Source organism: Selaginella moellendorffii, unplaced genomic scaffold (assembly GCF_000143415.4).
Source record: "Selaginella moellendorffii unplaced genomic scaffold, v1.0 SELMOscaffold_129, whole genome shotgun sequence".
Taxonomy (NCBI): Eukaryota; Viridiplantae; Streptophyta; class Lycopodiopsida; order Selaginellales; family Selaginellaceae; genus Selaginella; species Selaginella moellendorffii.
Genome location: NW_003314390.1, coordinates 342,334 through 360,560, shown reverse-complemented (window position 1 = coordinate 360,560; position 18,227 = coordinate 342,334). Strand labels below are relative to the sequence as shown.

General features: G+C 44.4%; 5 protein-coding genes across 5 annotated transcripts in view; 2 read left to right on the top strand and 3 right to left on the bottom strand.

Moving 5' to 3' along the window:
* Positions 1-2,054, bottom strand: part of LOC112343046 — a 2,882-nt gene extending 828 nt beyond the window's left edge. The window contains exons 1-9 of the mRNA XM_024665863.1: positions 1,686-2,054; positions 1,569-1,631; positions 1,480-1,515; positions 1,190-1,429; positions 1,033-1,134; positions 810-983; positions 694-756; positions 206-641; positions 26-141 (exon numbers count right to left, since the gene is read on the bottom strand). Coding sequence (XP_024521631.1) covers positions 26-141; positions 206-641; positions 694-756; positions 810-983; positions 1,033-1,134; positions 1,190-1,429; positions 1,480-1,515; positions 1,569-1,631; positions 1,686-2,045 — 1,590 coding nt within the window. The 5' untranslated portion in view covers positions 2,046-2,054. The remainder of the gene's footprint in view (positions 1-25; positions 142-205; positions 642-693; positions 757-809; positions 984-1,032; positions 1,135-1,189; positions 1,430-1,479; positions 1,516-1,568; positions 1,632-1,685) is intronic.
* Positions 2,055-2,147: 93 nt separating this feature from the next.
* LOC9650894 (light-harvesting complex-like protein 3 isotype 1, chloroplastic) lies at positions 2,148-3,226 on the top strand. The gene is made up of 3 exons (XM_002992131.2): positions 2,148-2,646; positions 2,710-2,847; positions 2,922-3,226. The coding sequence occupies exons 1-3, from the start codon at positions 2,172-2,174 to the stop codon at positions 3,164-3,166; spliced, it is 858 nt and encodes a 285-aa protein (XP_002992177.2). The 5' UTR covers positions 2,148-2,171; the 3' UTR covers positions 3,167-3,226.
* LOC9651366 (putative rRNA methyltransferase YlbH) lies at positions 3,161-4,679 on the bottom strand. Its single transcript, XM_002992091.2, has 8 exons — positions 4,512-4,679; positions 4,316-4,437; positions 4,148-4,252; positions 3,954-4,058; positions 3,793-3,897; positions 3,485-3,736; positions 3,363-3,425; positions 3,161-3,304 (listed from the first exon to the last, which is right to left on the bottom strand). The coding sequence occupies exons 1-8, from the start codon at positions 4,639-4,641 to the stop codon at positions 3,248-3,250; spliced, it is 939 nt and encodes a 312-aa protein (XP_002992137.2). The 5' UTR covers positions 4,642-4,679; the 3' UTR covers positions 3,161-3,247.
* Positions 4,661-5,920, top strand: LOC9650893. Its single transcript, XM_002992130.2, has 5 exons — positions 4,661-4,923; positions 4,973-5,109; positions 5,186-5,488; positions 5,548-5,658; positions 5,721-5,920. Exons 1-5 carry the CDS (start codon positions 4,704-4,706, stop codon positions 5,889-5,891), a joined length of 942 nt encoding a protein of 313 aa, XP_002992176.1. The 5' UTR covers positions 4,661-4,703; the 3' UTR covers positions 5,892-5,920.
* Positions 5,921-5,997: 77 nt separating this feature from the next.
* On the bottom strand, positions 5,998-9,211 carry LOC9650705 (proline-rich receptor-like protein kinase PERK3). The gene is made up of 18 exons (XM_002992090.2): positions 9,088-9,211; positions 8,932-9,034; positions 8,753-8,885; positions 8,621-8,695; positions 8,501-8,572; positions 8,375-8,446; positions 8,251-8,322; positions 8,107-8,178; positions 7,981-8,055; positions 7,854-7,928; positions 7,742-7,801; positions 7,463-7,689; positions 7,225-7,403; positions 6,976-7,174; positions 6,748-6,923; positions 6,587-6,688; positions 6,395-6,520; positions 5,998-6,334 (listed from the first exon to the last, which is right to left on the bottom strand). The coding sequence occupies exons 2-18, from the start codon at positions 9,032-9,034 to the stop codon at positions 6,122-6,124; spliced, it is 2,031 nt and encodes a 676-aa protein (XP_002992136.2). The 5' UTR covers positions 9,088-9,211; the 3' UTR covers positions 5,998-6,121.
* Between the last annotated feature and the right edge of the window lie 9,016 nt (positions 9,212-18,227).

Here is an 18,227-nt window from a genome sequence, read left to right as displayed (position 1 = left end):
TCAATAAGCCAAACAGAAAACTTACTTCTTCTCGAGTACCATCCGTGAAAACCAGCGATCTTCTCTGTGCTCCCCGAATGCCATTCTCTCTACATGTATTCTCCTTGCTTCTCGTTTTGTCCTCAAAAAGCACGTCTGAACCTACAACAGAAAAAATGACAAACATCAGAAAAAAAGTTGAAGAAGTCGCAACCAGCTGTTTTACCAGATTCATGATCAGTGATGAGCTCATCGACCACTGTTCCGTCCATGGACGCGCCGTCCTCCGTTCCTGGTTCACTGGAAGACTTTTCCTTACATATCGATGTAGCGCGGTTTTTGTCACTTGCTGAATCCACTGCATCACTTGATACATCTACAATAGAAGTGCAAGTTTTTTCAGTCGTGCTTGGGTTGCTTGCAGCTTTTATCTTATTGCCACAGGCCGGTATTGAGGAGTCCTTGCTGGCAGCTTCCTTCTTCTGCTTTGCACGACCGTCAGGACGTTGATAAAACAAAGCACCTGTGATCCTACATCCAACAGCTGCCCTTTCGCTTGATAAGCATTCAATCTTCTTGATAGTTTTGCAGCCAGGAACTATTTCTGACTTCTCCGGCTCTTGAACATCCCAATCCTGTAACAGCCGTTCATATCGTTTGATCTAGCAAAACGAGGAAAACAATCAGTAGCTTATAGCCAGAGAAAAGTTATACCTCCTCTTGTTTCTCGTTTAGCCGGGCCGACATCTCCTTCACAAGCTTCCGAAGCCTGATATTCTGTAAGAGTAAAGTAAGCCAGTGACAGAAAAGAGTGTAGTCATGGATGGTACCGTCAGCCGCAGGCGAGCTTCCTTCTTCAAATGCTCTTCATGCACGTCAATTAGCTTGGCTTTCAAATCAGCAATTTCCTTTCGCTCGGCCTTGTTGGGAAGCGAATTCGGAAGCTGCGACATGGCTTGAAAGCGTTTTTCTAGCAAACGCTTTTCCCGCTTGAGTTCCTTGAGCTGCAATACATTTCAATGCAAAGCACAAGTAACAGTATGCGTCACTTACAAGCTCTTCTTTTTCAGAGCAAAATGCTTGCATGCTCGACACACTCTGTTTCTCCCATGCAGCCTTATCTTGAGTAAAGCGTGCAAAGTCGTCCTCTTTTTCCTGAAAAATGCCAGCACGAGATCAGACACGTGATGGTCACAGAACCTTCCCATACCTTCAATAACTTGATAAGGCGCAGGCTCTCTTTCTTCACTCTTAAGTTTTCAGCTTCGAGCATTTCAAGTTTCTTCTCCAACGCTTCAGTATCAGGGATTTTGTCGTGGGAGATCACATCCGGAACTTTACGAGCATCGAGTTTAGTGCGGAAGAAAGAACGCACTAATCCAGAAACTGGATCCTTGTCCGATCCCACCGGAGGTGGCATTTGCGAGTAAAGACAGGACTCTCGCTTACTCTGGAGAAGTAAAGAAGCGTCAAAGAAACCATGGACGCTTTATCAAATACCTCTTGGACGTGCTCGTCTTTGTAATATCGATCCTCCTGCTACACAAAGGACTTTAGGACTTCTTAACAAATATATGGGAGGGACTCACAGTCTCATTGTCTTCCTTAACACAAGGCTCATCGTAAATTTCTTCGATTTTTGGTTCGGGGCTCTGAAACAGAAAAGAGTTTAAAGAGCAGTAAAAGAGCCATTCTACATGACTTACCTTGTGATGGAGCACCAATTCATCTCTACATCGAAGAGGCTCTGAAACAGACGATTCCTGTTCTTCGCAATGCTCGTCCGGCATCGCCAGCGATTCCGGATTCTTGTTCCAGCTACTGGTGCTAGAACAATCCGAATCGTAGCTATCCTGCGATGCGACTTCCTCAAGAACGGGCCGATGGACGACCGGGGCGTCGGGCGCATTCCGAGAGAGACTAAACCACTTGAGACTCCTCCCCACCTCGTCGAACATCTCGAACGGATTCTCCATGGAGAGGCCGCCAGAATGCAGTGGCGAGCTGCAGATCACAGGCGCCCAGGGCGAGGAAGAAGGCGACGATCGCCCATCCATGCCGCGCATAAACCCTAAAAGCAAGACTAGAAAGGGGAAAGAAAAGGAATAGAAATGGCGCGCAAATAGACGCCCAGCTGGCCATCTTGAAATAGGCGATTATAAGCGCATTTTAGGGCAGGAAGGAGGAGAGATATGGCGATGGCAGCGACCGCGATGGCGCCCGTGGGAGGCGGCTCTCCCAGGTGTGTCAGTACTTCGTGCAATCGCTCGCGACATCGCATTCCTCTCGCGGCGGCATCGGCCAGGGATTTCGGGCGCGGCAACAAGAGATTTGGAAGAGTAGCCATCGCCATGGCATCATCGGAGGAGGAGCGCGTTCCGGCGACGAATTCGGCGCCCTCGGAGGTTGCTGTTTTGCCGCAGAAGGAGGAGGGGGATTCCACAGCTCAATCGTCGGGCAAGAAGAAGCCATCGCCCCTGGAGAAAGGGGGTACGCTGCGGGGAGAAGCGGCCGAAGGGAAGGATCCCAGCCCCGCTGCCTTGGGAAAGAAGAGCTCCGCGGTCTCCGGAGAAAAGTTTGAGGATCCAAGGTGGAAGAATGGCAACTGGGACATGACCAAGTTTGTTAAGAACGGCAAGATGGATTGGGATGCTGTGATTGACGCTGGTGAGTGGCGAGATCCTACTTTTTTCGCTTTGTTTTTTGCTTACTGACTTGATCGATCGGCAGAGGTGTTGAGAAGAAAGTGGCTAGAAGAGAATCCCGAGGCCTCGAGCAACGACGATCCTGTGCTGTTTGACACGGCTACCGTCCCGTGGTGGGCGTGGGTCCGACGCTTCCACTTGCCAGAGGCGGAGCTCTTGAATGGTAAGCTACGTGTTTCCTTCTGGCCTTCGGACGCCTGTCGAGAAACTCTTTGGTCTTTTCTTTTCTCCCTCCAGGCCGAGCAGCGATGGTGGGATTCTTCGCAGCGTACTTGATAGACAGCTTGACTGGGGTGGGCCTGGTGGACCAAACGAACAGCTTCTTTGGCAAGCTACTGCTCCTCATCACCGTGGTTGGAATCCTGCTGGTCAGGAAGAACGAGGACTTGGAAACTATCAAAACGCTGGTCAAGGAGTCGACATTCTACGACAAGCAATGGCAAGCGACCTGGAAAGATAGCGAAGAGCAGCAGAAGAAATGAAAAAACCGATGTTGTATAGCTCGTTAAATTGAAGTTTCCCAGTCCTGTTTTGTCTTGAAATTCGATGACTATAGACTTGTGTCAAGGATTTGGCCCGTAAACAGCCAAATGCGTTCTTCCATAGCGCCTATCTACAATCTGGATGACACAAGAGTCAAGTTTCCACAGGATGATTTTCAAGGGAGAAGAGGAATACCTTTGCAAGAGGTCCACAGGCCTCCGGCATTTCGTCTTTCGACTTCAAAGGATACTCTACAATCTGGGACAAGAAACGAGAGAGTATATCACGCAAAATCTAGGAACCAAATGCTGACTAACCACGTAAGTGTAGTCTCCCACGAGAGGAGAGGTAGAAAGCTGCTCCATAAGCGTGGGATAATGGACAGCTTCGTAAGGGGGAGTGACGCTTATGTAGTCGAAAACTTCGGCCTTTGGATTGGTTGCCTGCTTCTCGAGGTAAGTTTCCACCTTGAGCATGTGAACTACCGACTGCTCTGTGTAATTCGTAGCGTCAAGGTTGGGCTTGAGAACCTTGGATATCACCCACGGGTCCATTTCTATAAAATGTGCCTTAAAAAAAAAAAACAAGTTTCAATACGGATCATAGAATTCACCATGAAACTTACTGCCAAGCAGCCCCTGCTCAACGCTTCGATTCCAACAGAGCCAGTACCGCTGTAGAGGTCTAGCCATTTCCCAGGAGGCAAACCTCCCGTGTATCCTCCGCGTGCCTTGATTCAAACATAGGTGAGTATCATAGACAGAAGATATCCTCTTTTTTCTCTACCTGTAGCATGTTAAAAACAGCGCCTCGGACAACTTCCATCATCGGCCTTACGGAGGAATCGTTTGGCGACAAGAGCTTCTTTCCATTGTTTTTGCCACCCATAACCTGACCAAGAGAAACATACCCGATTGTTGTGTAGCAGTGAGATAGACATCGAGCGGTCTTAAGAAATCCAACCTCGAGCTAGTGTATACCCGCAAAAGTTTGTGAACTGTCCGAGGCTCGAGAAGGGGCGCCTTATCTTGGTCACTCAGTTTATTCAGGCTGGCAGGAAACTTCAAGCCCGCCATCTCTACAACCTGGAAAGCGCTATAAACATCAAGCGAGGGAAAACAAGACTTCCTAGAATTTCTTTCTCATACCTTCTCGTTAGGCTCGGCCTTGATCTTCCATCCGCGGCTGATGTTGTAAACTTCCTCGTCCGTGTATGACTTGGACTTCAAGTCGGAGTCGTCCTTCTTGCCTCTAGTCTTTCTCTTGCTGCCTGGATATCGATAAGAGCAAGGAATTTGAGAGTTTCCACCAAGAAAGAGAAACCAAAGAGTTCTCTCCTCTTACCCGGGGATGCAGCAGCCAAAATCTGGAGGCGACGACGATCGAGAACAAGACGTGGAGCAGCACTGATTCTATGGCGCCTTTCCCACGCGCTCGCAATGCCGCTGCCACAGCTACAGAGCTCTCCAGCCATGAGAGACAAAACCCTAGCTCTTATCTTTCTCTTTCACTTGCATTTAGGGGTTTTAGCGAGGAATGGCCGCCCTGGCTGTGTACCAGCGCAACAGCGTCAGGTGCTCGCTTCTAGGATCTACCCCTACCGCTGGTCTGATCGCGGCTCAGGGACAATCCGGAAAGAAATCCCAGCTTCGCTTTCCCAGATTTCTCAGCAATGCCGAGATTTTGACGTGCCTGTGCACTGCTTGCAACTCGATCAAGTTCCTCACCGTCGTTCGCTGCTCATCGTCGCCATCAGGTATGGTTCCTTTGCCGCTCCAATCGATCACTCAGTGCATGGATTTCAGCAAAGCATGAAGGAGAGGAGAGGCGGGGGATCAACTACAGGCAAATTCTAGCTACTGGCGAGGGGATTTGCCTCTCGGCTGCCGTTGTCTCGCAGGCTGGATGCTTGATCCGGCCTTCTTCCACCCAGGAACAATGCGTAAGTCGAATCGTTCGTCTTGTTTTTCTTTCTTTTTTCTTTCTCGCAGCAGTGTTCTTAGTTGTTTTTTGTGAAGCTAGAAGTATCTCCAGGCCATGCACCTCCACGACAGCTCAAATATGCGGCACTTTCCACTTGGCAACTCGTCCCACTATGGCTGGCTCTGCTCATCAACATCATTCTAAGATCCGTCCAGCCGCAACCAAGTGAAAGGATTCTCAAGGAGAGCTCCAACTTAGCACTGGCACAGCGGGTGGCGAGCCTGGAACACGATTTCCTTGGCTCGATCACGCTCATCCGTGCTCTAACCAGACAGCTCGAGAAGCTTGGTGTGCGTGTGCAAGTCACTAAACGAACGCTCCAAGATCCAATCCATCAGGTTCGCCATTGCTGCTTTTCATCAAGAGAATGCGCCTCTCATCCTTGATGTTTTTGTAGACGGCGAAACTGGCAGCAGATATGGCCTCCGCTGTGAAAGCTCTCTCCCATCGTGAAACTTTGCTTGAAGAGGAGCTTAAAGAAACTCGAAGCGCCTTGATGGCTATACAGGTACGTCTTTTGGAAGCATTTCTAATTAGCTGGCGGGTTCTGTGTGCTCGATTTAATTCCAGGATCAGCAGGCCAAGCAGCTAGAGCTTATCTCCCTACTTGCGAGCAGACTCTCGTCAAGTAATCGCCAGGGTCACAAGGCAGCAACGAAGAAGATGAATGACGACTACAAATATGACTACTGGCTCGCTAACACGGGCGAGGAAATCTGTACTCTCGATTCCAAGAGATGAAGAAAAAAGATACGTTTTTTTTCGCGAAAGACTCGCTTGTCGCTTCCAATCCATCGACGCCGTCGAGCTTCGGAAATCCGCTAGAAGCTAGAGGGTAAGCTTGTTCTTCAGATCAAAATTCTCTCTTTGGTTCTACCTTTAATTTCCCAGATGATTATCTCTCGTACATTTTGTCCTTCCCCCAGGGAATGAGCTGCGAACTGTGCATTCTGATGCTGTGGAACTGTTCTTTACACGTTTTCGAGGTGCATTGCGCACTCCACGAGAATTTCTTCGATCGTTTGTACGCACTGAGCCATGCTTGGCCTCGCCTCCGCGTTCTCTCTCAGGCAGCACGATGCCAAAAGAGCGAGCTTGTGAGCACACTTTGGTGGGTAAGTAGAGCCCAAATCTTTGTCCAAAATCCTCCTGAGCTTTCTCTTGTCACTGAGACAAGGCTCCGCCTGCAAAGTTCCGAGAGCTCACCTCTCCAAAGTTCAGGGAAGAGAATCAACATAACTCACCCAAGACACTATGTTTTGTGGAACGTCATCCCCTCCAAATGAAACCACCGCAGGCTTCCCAGTGAGTAGCTGCAAGAGTACCACGCCGAAACTGTACACATCCGCTTTCACGGTGAGTCGCCCGGTCTGATCCAGGTTATAGCACTCGGGTTACACAACACACTACTATTGGAATTCGCAGAGATTACTCACTGCCGTGTAGTGTGGATCGAAGTAGCCAAATGTTCCAATCACGCGGGTGCTGGCATGGCTTTGGTTCCTTTGAAGAAGCTTGGCAAATCCAAAGTCGGATATCTAAGAGAAACTTGTAAGCAAGTGGAAGAAACGAGGCAAATGGAGCGATTGCTACTTACCTTAGCGGAGAAGTAAGAATCGAGAAGAATGTTTGAAGACTTGAAGTCGCGGTGAACAATAGGATCGCCATCCTCTCCTCCAGCGTGCAGGAAAGCTAAGCCTTTGGCACAACCCAAAGAGATTAGCAGTCGCCTCCGAAAATCTAGTTTGAATCCACTCCTGTATAAGCATCGACCTGGAAAGATCACGTCTGGGAAAAGAAAGCAAGAGAAGAAGTGGCAGATTACCTGCAAAGTAGCTCTCAAGTGAACCATTAGACATGAACTCGTAGACAATCAATCTTTGACTCCCGTCCGCACAGTAGCCAAACAGCCTCACCAGGTGCGGATGGTTCATCCGGCTAAGCAAATCAACCTCGATACGAAACTCTTTCTCTGCCTCCGCGCACTGACCAGCAAATCTATCCATTCTTTTGATAGCAACCACCTGAAAACATCCAACTTTTGGAAGCTGTCTATGAAATATACTTTTCTCACCTTGCCATTCGTGAGGATCCCCCGAAACACTTGACCAAAGCTGCCTTCCCCAACCAGGTTTCTCATGTTAAATTTATCGGTAGCTTGCTCGAGTTCCGCATAAGTGAAAGCGTGAGCGACGACAAAAGATTGAGAACTCGTGACAACTTCTAGCTCCAATCCTGCCTTCACAGTAAAGTCTGCGAGAAAGGTAAAAACAAAGAAGATCAAACAGAACACAGTATTAACAGCAAGTTACCTGTCACTACACATTTCTGGCGCCTCGCTAGTATGCAATAAATCGCCAAACAAGAGCTTGCGATAAAAAATGCAGCCCCTCCAACAACACCGCCTATAATAGCTGCGGTGTTTTTGCTTTTCGGTGCTCTAGGTGGAGGAGCTGGTTCATCTGAAGCTTTCGGTTTCGCGCGGGACGGAGTCTCGCATTTGATCCATGCTACGTACATGCATAAAGAATTCTGGATACTGCCTAACCCACAAATTTAGCACCATCACAAAGAGATTCATCTTCACTTGCCTTGGCAACCTTCCTTGAAGCACAGTAGGGACATATTTTATCACGTCTTCAGGTAAGGACCTGCATTAGTTCAGAAGGTGACGACGAGGTAAGATTTTATTTTCGTGCTTACAGATAGCGGAGGTTTTGGAAATAGCGGATGGTGGTGGGGTTGAGATCAACAGAAATGCCACTGTTTTGAAGCCCCCTGAAAGAGAAATAAGTTCAAATGCACAATACATGAGAACTCAGTCGCTTACAACACGGTCAAGGGACTTGTTGTTTGCCGGATCTCATCAGTCAGTGCTCCACTGAACGAGTTGCCTTCCAAGTCCCTACTAGGCAATAACAAATGGTGAGAAATTGCTTAGAAAATTTAGACTTACAAAGCATATAGTTTTGGTAGCAGAAAAATTCCTGGTGGAAGGCTTTGTGTAAAGCCACAGCCACCCAACAGCCTATCAAAAGAACGAGAAACAAGATGATTTTATGCATGAAAACATTGTAGGAAAGAAAAGAGAGGAACTTACACATATTCAAGCTCTATAAGCTCTCTGAAGTCAAGCTGTGTCCCTGTATTAAACGGGTTTCCAGTAAGGGACCTAGAGAATCAATTGAGTAAGGATGAGAAAGATTAGAGAAATGATACGGTACAGTATCTGTAGCTTAGTTAGATGCTCAAATCCACTGCCAAGCATTCCTGAGAAAAGGTTGTACGAAACATCTCTGGCAGATAGAAACAATGTGAGATAACAAAATGGAAAGAGAAATTTTACTTACAGGTGAGTGAGACTTGACAGACCAAATAAACTATCTGGAATGTCTCCTGTGAAGCTATTGTTAGCTAAAACCCTGCAGGACAAGAGTAAGAAGGTTTTTTCTACAAAGTCTGAAACTTACAGCTTCGTTAGGCCTGGAAGTTTTGCAAAAGTGCCTGATGCCAAGCTGCCTTGTAAAAGTAGATTACTCAGATCTCTGCAACAAGGACGAGCTAAGCTCAACAGGAAACTGATAAGTACAAACAGCACTTACAGTTCGCTCACGCTGTTGGTGTTTGAGCAAGTGACTCCATACCAACGGCTTTGGCATGGATCGCTTTCTTCCCTCCAGCTCTCCAAAACTTCCGGATCTCCCAAACTCCTCTTAAGGAAACGCAGCTCGTCCCCTGGAGGAAAATTTGAGGAACCAGAATCTGTACGCTTGCTCATTACCTTCTTCAACGGATGCAGCACCAGTCTCAAAGCTTTGGAGCATAAGGAAGGCACACAAAGTCACGAGAAGCCATCGCTTTCTACATTGGAAAGGGATAATCATCTGCAGGAGAGAACGAGAAATTAGATCCAGACGGCAGCGAAAGAGAGGCGTACCTGCTACAAACTACCGCATTTCCAATGCTGAATCGCGAGATGGGTCGAGAGACCTACGCTGGACGTGACACATTCAAGTGAAGAGCGAGTCTTTCGGTCCCTTTCTATCATCTCGTGTTGGAATCAACGGAGCCATTAGTCAAACTTATAGAACCTTCTGGGCATGACGAGGAGTACCTGTTAAGGTACTTTGGTCACGTTGATTATCTAATTGATCGACATCCCCCTCTGTAGGAGAGTGAAGCTCTTCAGCGTCTCGTCTCCCCATCTCAGCGAATCAGCGTCTCGTCTCCCCTGCAGCTCTTCATCCCGGAGGTTACTACAAGCAGACACGTTAAGTAAGAAGTAAAGCGCAAGTTCCTTTCTTCACTTCAGGATCCGCGCTCGTGATCACACGGCCTTGCAACTTGATGAAACCTTTCCGCCCTCCTGGCAAACACTTTGTCGAGTCTTAGCATGTCCTCCACAACGTGCCTCTGGACTCAAAAAGTTGAGAGTCCCCAGTGGGTAAAACGTACCACTGAATGACGTGGAAGATTAAGTTGGAGTCGACTCAAGGATGCAAAATTATCAAAAAACCGAGTACACCTGCTCAGCGATAGAGAAATCTCCCACAAGGCACTTCTTCTTGGGATACCACTTGGGCTGATAATCGTCACAAGGTCCCAGTTCCTCGACTCCCTCTTCAAGGCACTTGAGCAGATCCGATTCGCTCTCGCTTGTTACAGTATTCTGATAAAAAAGCACATGAAGTGTACTGGTATGGACGTAAGAGGCTGGCGAGATTGTGTTGTCGTACATGGACGACCATAGGTGTAAAAGAAGCCAGGGAGGTAAACTGAATCGAATGTTTTGGCGGGCTTCGACTCGCCCATGCCCATCTGCGAACATAAAAGCTTCAAATAAAGTAGAAGAGATGAAAATGTACCTGAAACAGCCTTACATCCGGCACTTCAAGTTGGCCGCTCTTCCTCTTCGATAGCTCTGGATCTTTGAAGACGCAAGGCTTGTTTGTCATGAACTTGATGGTGTCCACTGTATCGTTCTCTGGCTCGCCAAGCTCATCCTAAGGTCCTGTCATCCCTCATTTGCTAAACTTATCAGCTTTACCTCCGGCTTTTGTCCTTGGTCACTGATGACGCCAGCCTTTTTGTCTCCTAGAAAGAGAGCTTCACGACAACTAAGCAAGAAGCTATACGGGTAAGTCTGTAGCGATCCCACCACGAACAAGATCACAAGTTTCAATTCTCCTCCCCTCCATGCCACAGTAGCACCTGGGAGGAATGTCATTGCCACGGCGTGAGGCAACTCCCACACTTGATCCTGGAGCTTTTATAATGCCGCGATCCCTGATCCTCCCGGTGCCAGATTCCACAAGAAAACCGCCAAAGAACCGCTCTCCCGCTTGAGCACCGAAATGCCGAATCCGGACCCCAATTAGGGTTCAGGATATTAAATTTTTGGTTTTCCACAGACCTGGAACATCAACAAGGCGGGTACTATCGTAGTATAATGATCTCAACAATCTTTGCAAATCTTCTGGCCAAAGTGGTGGAGCAGCATCTCGTGAGCTGGAAGGATGCAAGGTCAGGCCAGGTTCCAACAGCATTATAGTTGCATTGACCACTTGGTGATGCTGCAGGTAGCTCTGGACAAACAGCATGCACATCTGCAAACCTCAGTTTATGCATGCTTCGTTGACATAGTAAAAGCCTTTAACAAGGTATCAAGGAGACTATTCGCATGATTTCATGAGCTAACACCGGAGTTCATCAAGCTCATTCAGAGGCTTTACGAAAACATGAAAGCGGACATTCTACAGCATACTCAGATCAACTGTGACACGGGTGTCCAACAAGGTTGCCCTCTGTCACCCACTCTTTTTGGCCTATTCATCAATGGGTTGGAAACACTAATGGCAAGGTGCACTCCCTCCTCGATCTTGCTTGCCAGGATGATTCTGCAGCTGCTCATATATGTGGACGACCTCCTTCTATTGGCCCCCATGCCACTGGAATTTCAACACTAACTAGACACCCTGGCCCAATTCTGTGACTCCATGGGCCTTGCTGTCAACATGAGTATAAGTACCTATCTCCAATGGAAAACTGGAGTAGAAGAGCACATCACATCAATGACAAGGGCTAATGCACTCCTCTAATCAGATTGCTGTAAAGCCAATGTACACAAGTGGGGTGTCACACACCTATCACATGACAAAGGTAATGATGGTGGCCTTGTATGGACAGAAAGTTGGGGTCCAATACTAAACAAGACCATGTGGGACAAGCTTGAGGCAATCAATAAGCATTTCATCTCAACAGAATTTTGGGTGTACATACCTGATTATGGATCTAGAGACGGGCTTACTCCCAATAGAGATTCTTGCTTGGAGATGTTGCATCATATATGTGTGAAGTGTACACTTTCTCTATAGGTAGAAACTTGTAGGGCCATAAACTCTCCACACTAATGATGGAACTGATTGAAAAATTAGAGTTTTGGACCTGGCAATCTCTCCAATGTTGGTGTGATGCTCGTATGAAAGATAGTGTCCTTTTTCAAATCTATGTGAACACCATCAACCAAAGGCACTAATTTGATTTCACAATCTAAAACGACCTCACCCCCATAATCAGAGAATCTTGGCCAGCTACAAAACATGGTGTCATAGATTGATAATGGAACTCAAATGTCATTTGAGACTGCTACTCCACCACACCCCTATGGTGCAGATCTACATGTAATTCTCATAGGCAAACATTGGGCCAAGAACATTTCTGAATTTCTATGAGAAATGGAGATCAAGCACCAATCATTAGTCATAGATCCCATGCTTGTGATCATACCACATCTGAGTTGGAAGTGACACAAGGGTGACAACACTTCTTATTATAAACACTGACAGGTAGGTGGGAATTGTGCTGAGATGCATCAGGAGGGGTAATAGGCAAGTCAGTGAAGCCTAGGGTGGGGACAGAAGGCTTGATGGCAGAAGATTTGGAATGTGAGATCATCAAAACATCTTACTATAATCCATTGGTCTTATGCTCCTTGGTGGGCACCATGGGACCCTATAAACAGTTAATGAATGAAAACATTCAGCATGCAAATGCAAGTTGTGAATTCTTGTCAGCTCTCAAATCCCTTAGCATGCAGATGATTTTTTCAGTTATGGTAGAGATTTTGGAATGCAACTTTGCAACAGATCTTGCTATGAAGTCTTTTCAATGAAAAATCAACTACATTGCAAGTATACTGTTAAATTTATGCAACCCTCCATAAATACTAGTGTACTATTAGCTTAATGCAACCCTCATTTCAGTTCTCCAAGTTATACAAACTTGATATGTCAAATTGCCATTCTACTTTATAATAAATTCTAGAATGGAATTTATCATGTAGGAAAATTGTAATTTGTCATGATAATCTATAATTTCACATACAACATAACTATGTTGATTTATATCTAAATGACAAATTATATCTAGATGAAAAATTTAATATACCATATGACAAAAAATGTAAACTAATGACAAATTATAATTTATTACATAATAAATTATATTTATAAGAATGACAAATTATATAAACTTGGACCTTTGTTTAGGGTTTATGGAATTCTCTCTACAAAGAAAGATCATAAAACATCTACACAGTGGCTTCCATTCTATGGATTGGAGGAATGGAACAGTAAGTGTTAAGGGGTAAGATAAGATTTTTTTTTTTCAAGAATTTAAGGTTTAGTTTTAAGGTGCCAATAACAAAAACCATATAAATATTCTAAGAATATGGGAAGTTAACCTAGGGTTTTCTCCTTGTTTGTTTCATTGGTACCAAAGTAGCACATTCTGTTGAGGATGGTGGATGAGCATGATAATAGATCCCAATGAAGAGTATGGTGTTAATGATGATGGCTATGATGAGGAGGAAGAGACTCTTGATGATGTTGTCATACAGTAAATATGTTAAATCACTAAAGTTTAGAATGATATTGTCACGAATGTGACTTTGGGTATCAAAAGTTACTTGTCGGCCAGTCCTTATGGACACTCTTTCCTTACTGCCACGATGGCAGGAGGTCGGTATTGCTAGACTTGTTATTAGTCTCTGCCTAAGCTAGATGAGAAACTAGTCTTCACGTGTGCACTTGACCAAATGAGCATAAAGATGGAATTCCTAAGTGCTATTAGTCAAACATACTTGACTTGGTTAGAGAAACTCATTCGTTGACTTGCACTTACTAGTGTTAGGAACCCCTGCAATATTGAGCTTGGTCCCTTAATATCGCTAGATGATAGCTTACTGTGTCTGCCAAACACCCTTGCTATCATGCCCTTTGAGTTAATCTTATTCTGATCCCAAATACTATTTATGAAAAGTGTTTAGATTTTCTCATTTGGCATATTTACGGAATGTAAAGATTAGCTTGAACAGAAGGGTGTTCGTCCCGTATCCAAATTCGCAATCTAGTGCCATTTCATATTTAGTAAGTTTTGAGCTTGTCATAGAGACTAACTCCTGATACTAAGGGAGGCTTAGGGTGAAATCCCAAAGCATGTGTTCCTCAAGGGGGAGGGGGCTGTGGGGGTTCCAAATGTATAGTAGGGATAGTGGGTAGGTCGGGCATGGTTGACTAACTTGAGGCATAATCTAGCTCCTGCTTACGTGCTTGTCTTTATTTTGTGTCCGGCTTGGGTCTAAGCCCAAGCTCCACACCATGCTAATTGGTGAAGTACCTATATCCTCGCGTTAGGCCACCGGTATGCTAAAATAGTGCCAAACTCCATTTGGCTTTGTTTTGCATGCTAGTCCTAACATTGGGATGTTGGATACTCTAGGATTGTTCCAAGCCACTCCATGCCCCTATCCCTTCGCTCCTTGGGCTGTATGCTCAAGAGTTGCTCCGTGGTCTAGTTTCTTTGCTCCTTAGCTTCATGCTTGGGAGTTCGGCACCATTCCTTTGTTCAGTGGCTCAAGGCCCTGAAACTCAAATTCCACACCATTGTCCTTTTGTAGCGCATGTGGTTTTTACCCTTTATCCTATGGTGATTTACTATAGAATAACACCACAAAGCAGAACCTAAACCCTTTATATGCCATGTGTCATATGCCATGTATCACATGCCACGTGTCCATAAGACAGTCATGTGGAACCTAAGGTTCAGAGCCTTGGGCCACTAAACAAAGGAACGGTGCCAAACTCCCAAGCATGGAGCCATAGAGTGACAAAATCAAACCATGGAGTAACTCCTAAGCATATAGCCCAAGGAGCGAAGGGACAGGAGCCCAGAGCAACTTGGAATAGTCCCAGAGCAACCAGTGTCACAATGCTAAGACTAACACGCAAAATGGAGTTAAATAGAGTTTCACGCTATTTTAGCATACCGGTGGCCTAATGCAAGGATATGGGTACTCCACTAACTAGTATGGAATGGAACTTGGGCTTAAACCCAAGCCAAACGCAGAACAAGGACAAAGACAAGCACGCAAGCGGGAGCTAGACTATGCTTCAAGTTAGTCGGCCATGCCCGACCTACCCACTATCCCTATTATACATTTGGAACCCCCATAGCCCCCTCCCCCTTGAGGAACACATGCTTTGGGCTTTCACCCCAAGTCTCCCTTAGTATCAAGAGTTAGTCTCTAGGACAAGCTCAAAACTTATTAAATATGAAATGGTGCTAGATTGCGAATTTGGACACAAGATGAACACCATTGTGTTCAAGACAATCTTTACATTCCGTAGATATGCCAAATGAGCAAATCTAGACACTTTCCATAAATACCATTTGGGACCAAAATGAGACTAACACAAAGGGTATGATAGCAAGGGTGTTTGGTAGACACGATAAGCTATCATTTAGCGAATATTGAGGGAACAATCTCAATTGCATGGGTTCTTGATACTAGCAAGTGCAAGCCAATGACAAGAGTTTCTCAAATTGGGCCAAGTATGCTCAGCAAGAAACACATAGGGTTCCTACCTTATGTTTATCCGATTTAAGTGCATGGTCAATTACCAGTTTCTCAACTAGCTCAAGTGGGAACTAATAACAAGTCCAGTAATACTAACCTTTTGCCAAAGTGGTAGTAAGGAAAGAATATCCAAAAGGACTAACCGAAAAATAACTTTCAATACTTGAAGTTATGTTCGTGATACTCTCCCCCCTTTAGGGAAGATCGACGTCCTCATCAATGCATACTCTAGTTTAAAATACTACCAAGGAAACAACTCTAGAAAAAGGTCATGATATTCACATTATGTAAGAAATGCACCAACTGAAATGAGTTAGGAAGTAACCTCTTTATCTGACACAGATGTGCTGCCAACTCAAACATCTTTCGGCCGTCACCGACAAGGAAATGACCAACAGAGTTAGCCACCCTTGCTGTTTTGGGTGTCACCCAGCTTACAAAAGTGTGATATGCCTCTGGGGACATAGAGAGAGATGCCAAAGGCCCCAACCCTCTTGAGCAAAGAAACCAAACCTGTCGGTAAGGTTTAGATAAACTACTGTAAACAGGCAGTTAAAGTTGTTTACACGGTCACGCTCTTTGAACGAAATAAGGAACATTGACAGAGATGGGGGTTATGTGATCAGTCGACAACAGCTACCCCATGACTAGAGATTTCACCATGCACATGAAGTGCTGAAGCCAGTCTGCCTATATTAGCCCAAACTCAAAAATCAATAAATGAACAATAACAAAGTTAGAGACAATGATATCTTAGAGACTTAATTATTAGTGATTAAATATGAGATTAGAACACAAAAGTATTCCAAGTAAGTTATCATTCGATAAACCAGGATTATAGTATAAGAACCACTAAGATCACAATAGTTGGAAACATAAGTTTGACTATCCAGCAAAATTCAATAACAAGGATATTATCAAGGAAACGCAATGATAAAATTTAACTATCAAAGATTGCAGATAGAATGCCAAACAATTTACAAAAGAGAACTCAAAGAATACAAAGTATTATTGACTGGAAAACAACATACTTGCGAAAGTATCACCCAAAGGAAATAACATCCCATATATTATAACCAACTAGAACAATAGTCAACAAAATAGAATGAATGTTGCAACGCAAACAAACACTCAGTCATACTAACCATTGTATTGGCCAATTTGAATAGGTTCCGGTCAACAATATGAAGGAACTTAAGTTGCTTAAGCAAGTGTTAGCAACATCCTATTAATGTCTCAAACCCAAAGTAAACCATAAAAAACATGTGGTATTACGAAAAATTATAAGCCATCAAAGAGAATAACTAACCATCATGAAAGATCATCAATCATCCCATCAAAAAGAAATATACAGAATCATTGTGTAAGAAAGAATTCACCATCCCGAAGAATAGCAAATCATTATAAATCAATGATAATCAAGTAAAACTTTTGACAAGGATAATCAATTATCCTAGATGATAGTCAATCATCACTAATACTTGCCAGATGCAAATAGTAACTTCCACATCGAAACTAACAAGCGAAAATGCCTTCCCCAATAAGTTCTAACAAATGGAACAATGAACATAAAACTCAAAGAACCAAAACCTCGAAGAAGCTTATAGCTAAGTCTTGCTTAATAATGATCACGAGTCTCGCATGAACTAATTTTAATGCTAAAGAAGAAATCATGGTACAACCCATAATATCCTCCTCAACACATCCATAAGCCAAACTTCATAATGCCAAAGCTAATGAAGAGCATATTTATATCAATCCAAAAGCTAAGCACAATGGAGCTATGCTTAACAAGTGATAATCATATTGATCCTCCATGAATCCACCTATAGCAAGACGTAACTCACTTCATAACAAGCCCAAGAGAAATCATTAATGATTGATATATCCCAACTTAAATCCAATAAGGATTCAAACATTCTAATATCGATCACTAACACTTTCACTTGTAGAGTTAGCATAGTCACGATTAAATCACCATTTAAGGAAAAGCTCAAAACTCAACCTCGACTAAGCAATCTCGTCTGGAACATAACTAACTCAATTCATTTGAACATCAATACAGTTACTAACTAACAAATGCATGAATGCTAACAATACAAAGCTATAGCTAAATCATCAACACTATCTTCATCAAGATTAATGAAAGTCAATATCAATCCTACAGAGAGATATCTTATTTCACTCAAATATCAATATCAATATCAATAATATCAACAACAAGGTAGATAGCGCCAGACTCTATTTGGCTTTATTTTGTGTGTTGGTCCTGGCATTGGGATATTGGTTGCTCTAGGATTGTTCCAAATCATTCTAGGCTCATGTTCCTTTGCTCCTTGGGCTATATGCTCAGGAGTTGCTCCATGGTTTGGTTCTGTCATTCCATGGCTCCATGCTTGGGAGTTTGGCACCGTTCCTTTGTTCAGTGGCCCAATGCCCTGAACCTTAGGTTCCACACCATTGTCCTATGGACACATGGCATATGACATGTGGCATATAGAGGGTTTAGGTTCTGCTTCATGGTGTTATCCTATGGTAAATCACCATAGGATAAAGGGTAAAAACCATGTGTGCTACATTTGGTATCAGAGAATGAGTCTCAGCAAGTACTATTCAATGAAATTGGGTAATTAGTCTCGTTGCATACACAGAGATGAAAACGATGATCCAAGTGGGTACACGTTTGGGTATGCTTCGCAATGGTTCCTTGGGTATGGATTTGGTTACCTTTTTGTTCCATATTATATGAGCTTGCTCTTGGGCTCATTAAGAATGTTTTAGAGGATTTCCATTTTATATTTTCCCATGGAATTTATCTATTTTGCAGTTGCTAACTCGATTAGCATTTGAGAGGCGCAGCACGGATGGAGCTGCTAAAGTTGCTGAAGTGATGGGAATAGATTTGGTGCATCAAGTAATTTCTACTTGTGTGTTGCCAGTTCTTCCTCCCAGCGCATCAACAATTTCTCAGCACCCATCCCATGAGCTAGACTTGGACACCATTAAAAGTGGATCTATGAGTTGTTTCATGTACCGTGGGTGAAAGTAAACCTTCCCTGGGTATGCTATGAGCGGCAAATAGGTTGGTCCGTAGCTATTTAGCATGGCACTAGTGGATTCTTTATAGGTATGATTATAAGTGGATCAATTAAGATGTAGGG

Bases quoted from the DNA above. Each gene is read 5' to 3' on its own strand.
- LOC9651366 (XM_002992091.2), bottom strand. From the start codon at position 4,641: ATGGCTGGAGAGCTCTGTAGCTGTGGCAGCGGCATTGCGAGCGCGTGG. The intron at 4,438-4,511 runs GTAAGAGGAGAG...ATCGATATCCAG, and splicing joins TTTGGCTGCTGCATCCCCGG to GCAGCAAGAGAAAGACTAGA. The intron at 4,059-4,147 runs GTATACACTAGC...TCTCTTGGTCAG, and splicing joins CAGTTCACAAACTTTTGCGG to GTTATGGGTGGCAAAAACAA.
- LOC9650705 (XM_002992090.2), bottom strand. From the start codon at position 9,034: ATGATTATCCCTTTCCAATGTAGAAAGCGATGGCTTCTCGTGACTTTG. The intron at 8,886-8,931 runs GTAATGAGCAAG...ATTTTCCTCCAG, and splicing joins TGCTGCATCCGTTGAAGAAG to GGGACGAGCTGCGTTTCCTT. The intron at 7,802-7,853 runs GTAAGCACGAAA...GAACTAATGCAG, and splicing joins TTCCAAAACCTCCGCTATCT to GTCCTTACCTGAAGACGTGA.
- LOC9650894 (XM_002992131.2), top strand. From the start codon at position 2,172: ATGGCGATGGCAGCGACCGCGATGGCGCCCGTGGGAGGCGGCTCTCCC. The intron at 2,647-2,709 runs GTGAGTGGCGAG...ATCGATCGGCAG, and splicing joins GGATGCTGTGATTGACGCTG to AGGTGTTGAGAAGAAAGTGG. The intron at 2,848-2,921 runs GTAAGCTACGTG...TTCTCCCTCCAG, and splicing joins AGAGGCGGAGCTCTTGAATG to GCCGAGCAGCGATGGTGGGA.
- LOC9650893 (XM_002992130.2), top strand. From the start codon at position 4,704: ATGGCCGCCCTGGCTGTGTACCAGCGCAACAGCGTCAGGTGCTCGCTT. The intron at 5,110-5,185 runs GTAAGTCGAATC...TTTTTTGTGAAG, and splicing joins CTTCCACCCAGGAACAATGC to CTAGAAGTATCTCCAGGCCA. The intron at 5,659-5,720 runs GTACGTCTTTTG...ATTTAATTCCAG, and splicing joins GCGCCTTGATGGCTATACAG to GATCAGCAGGCCAAGCAGCT.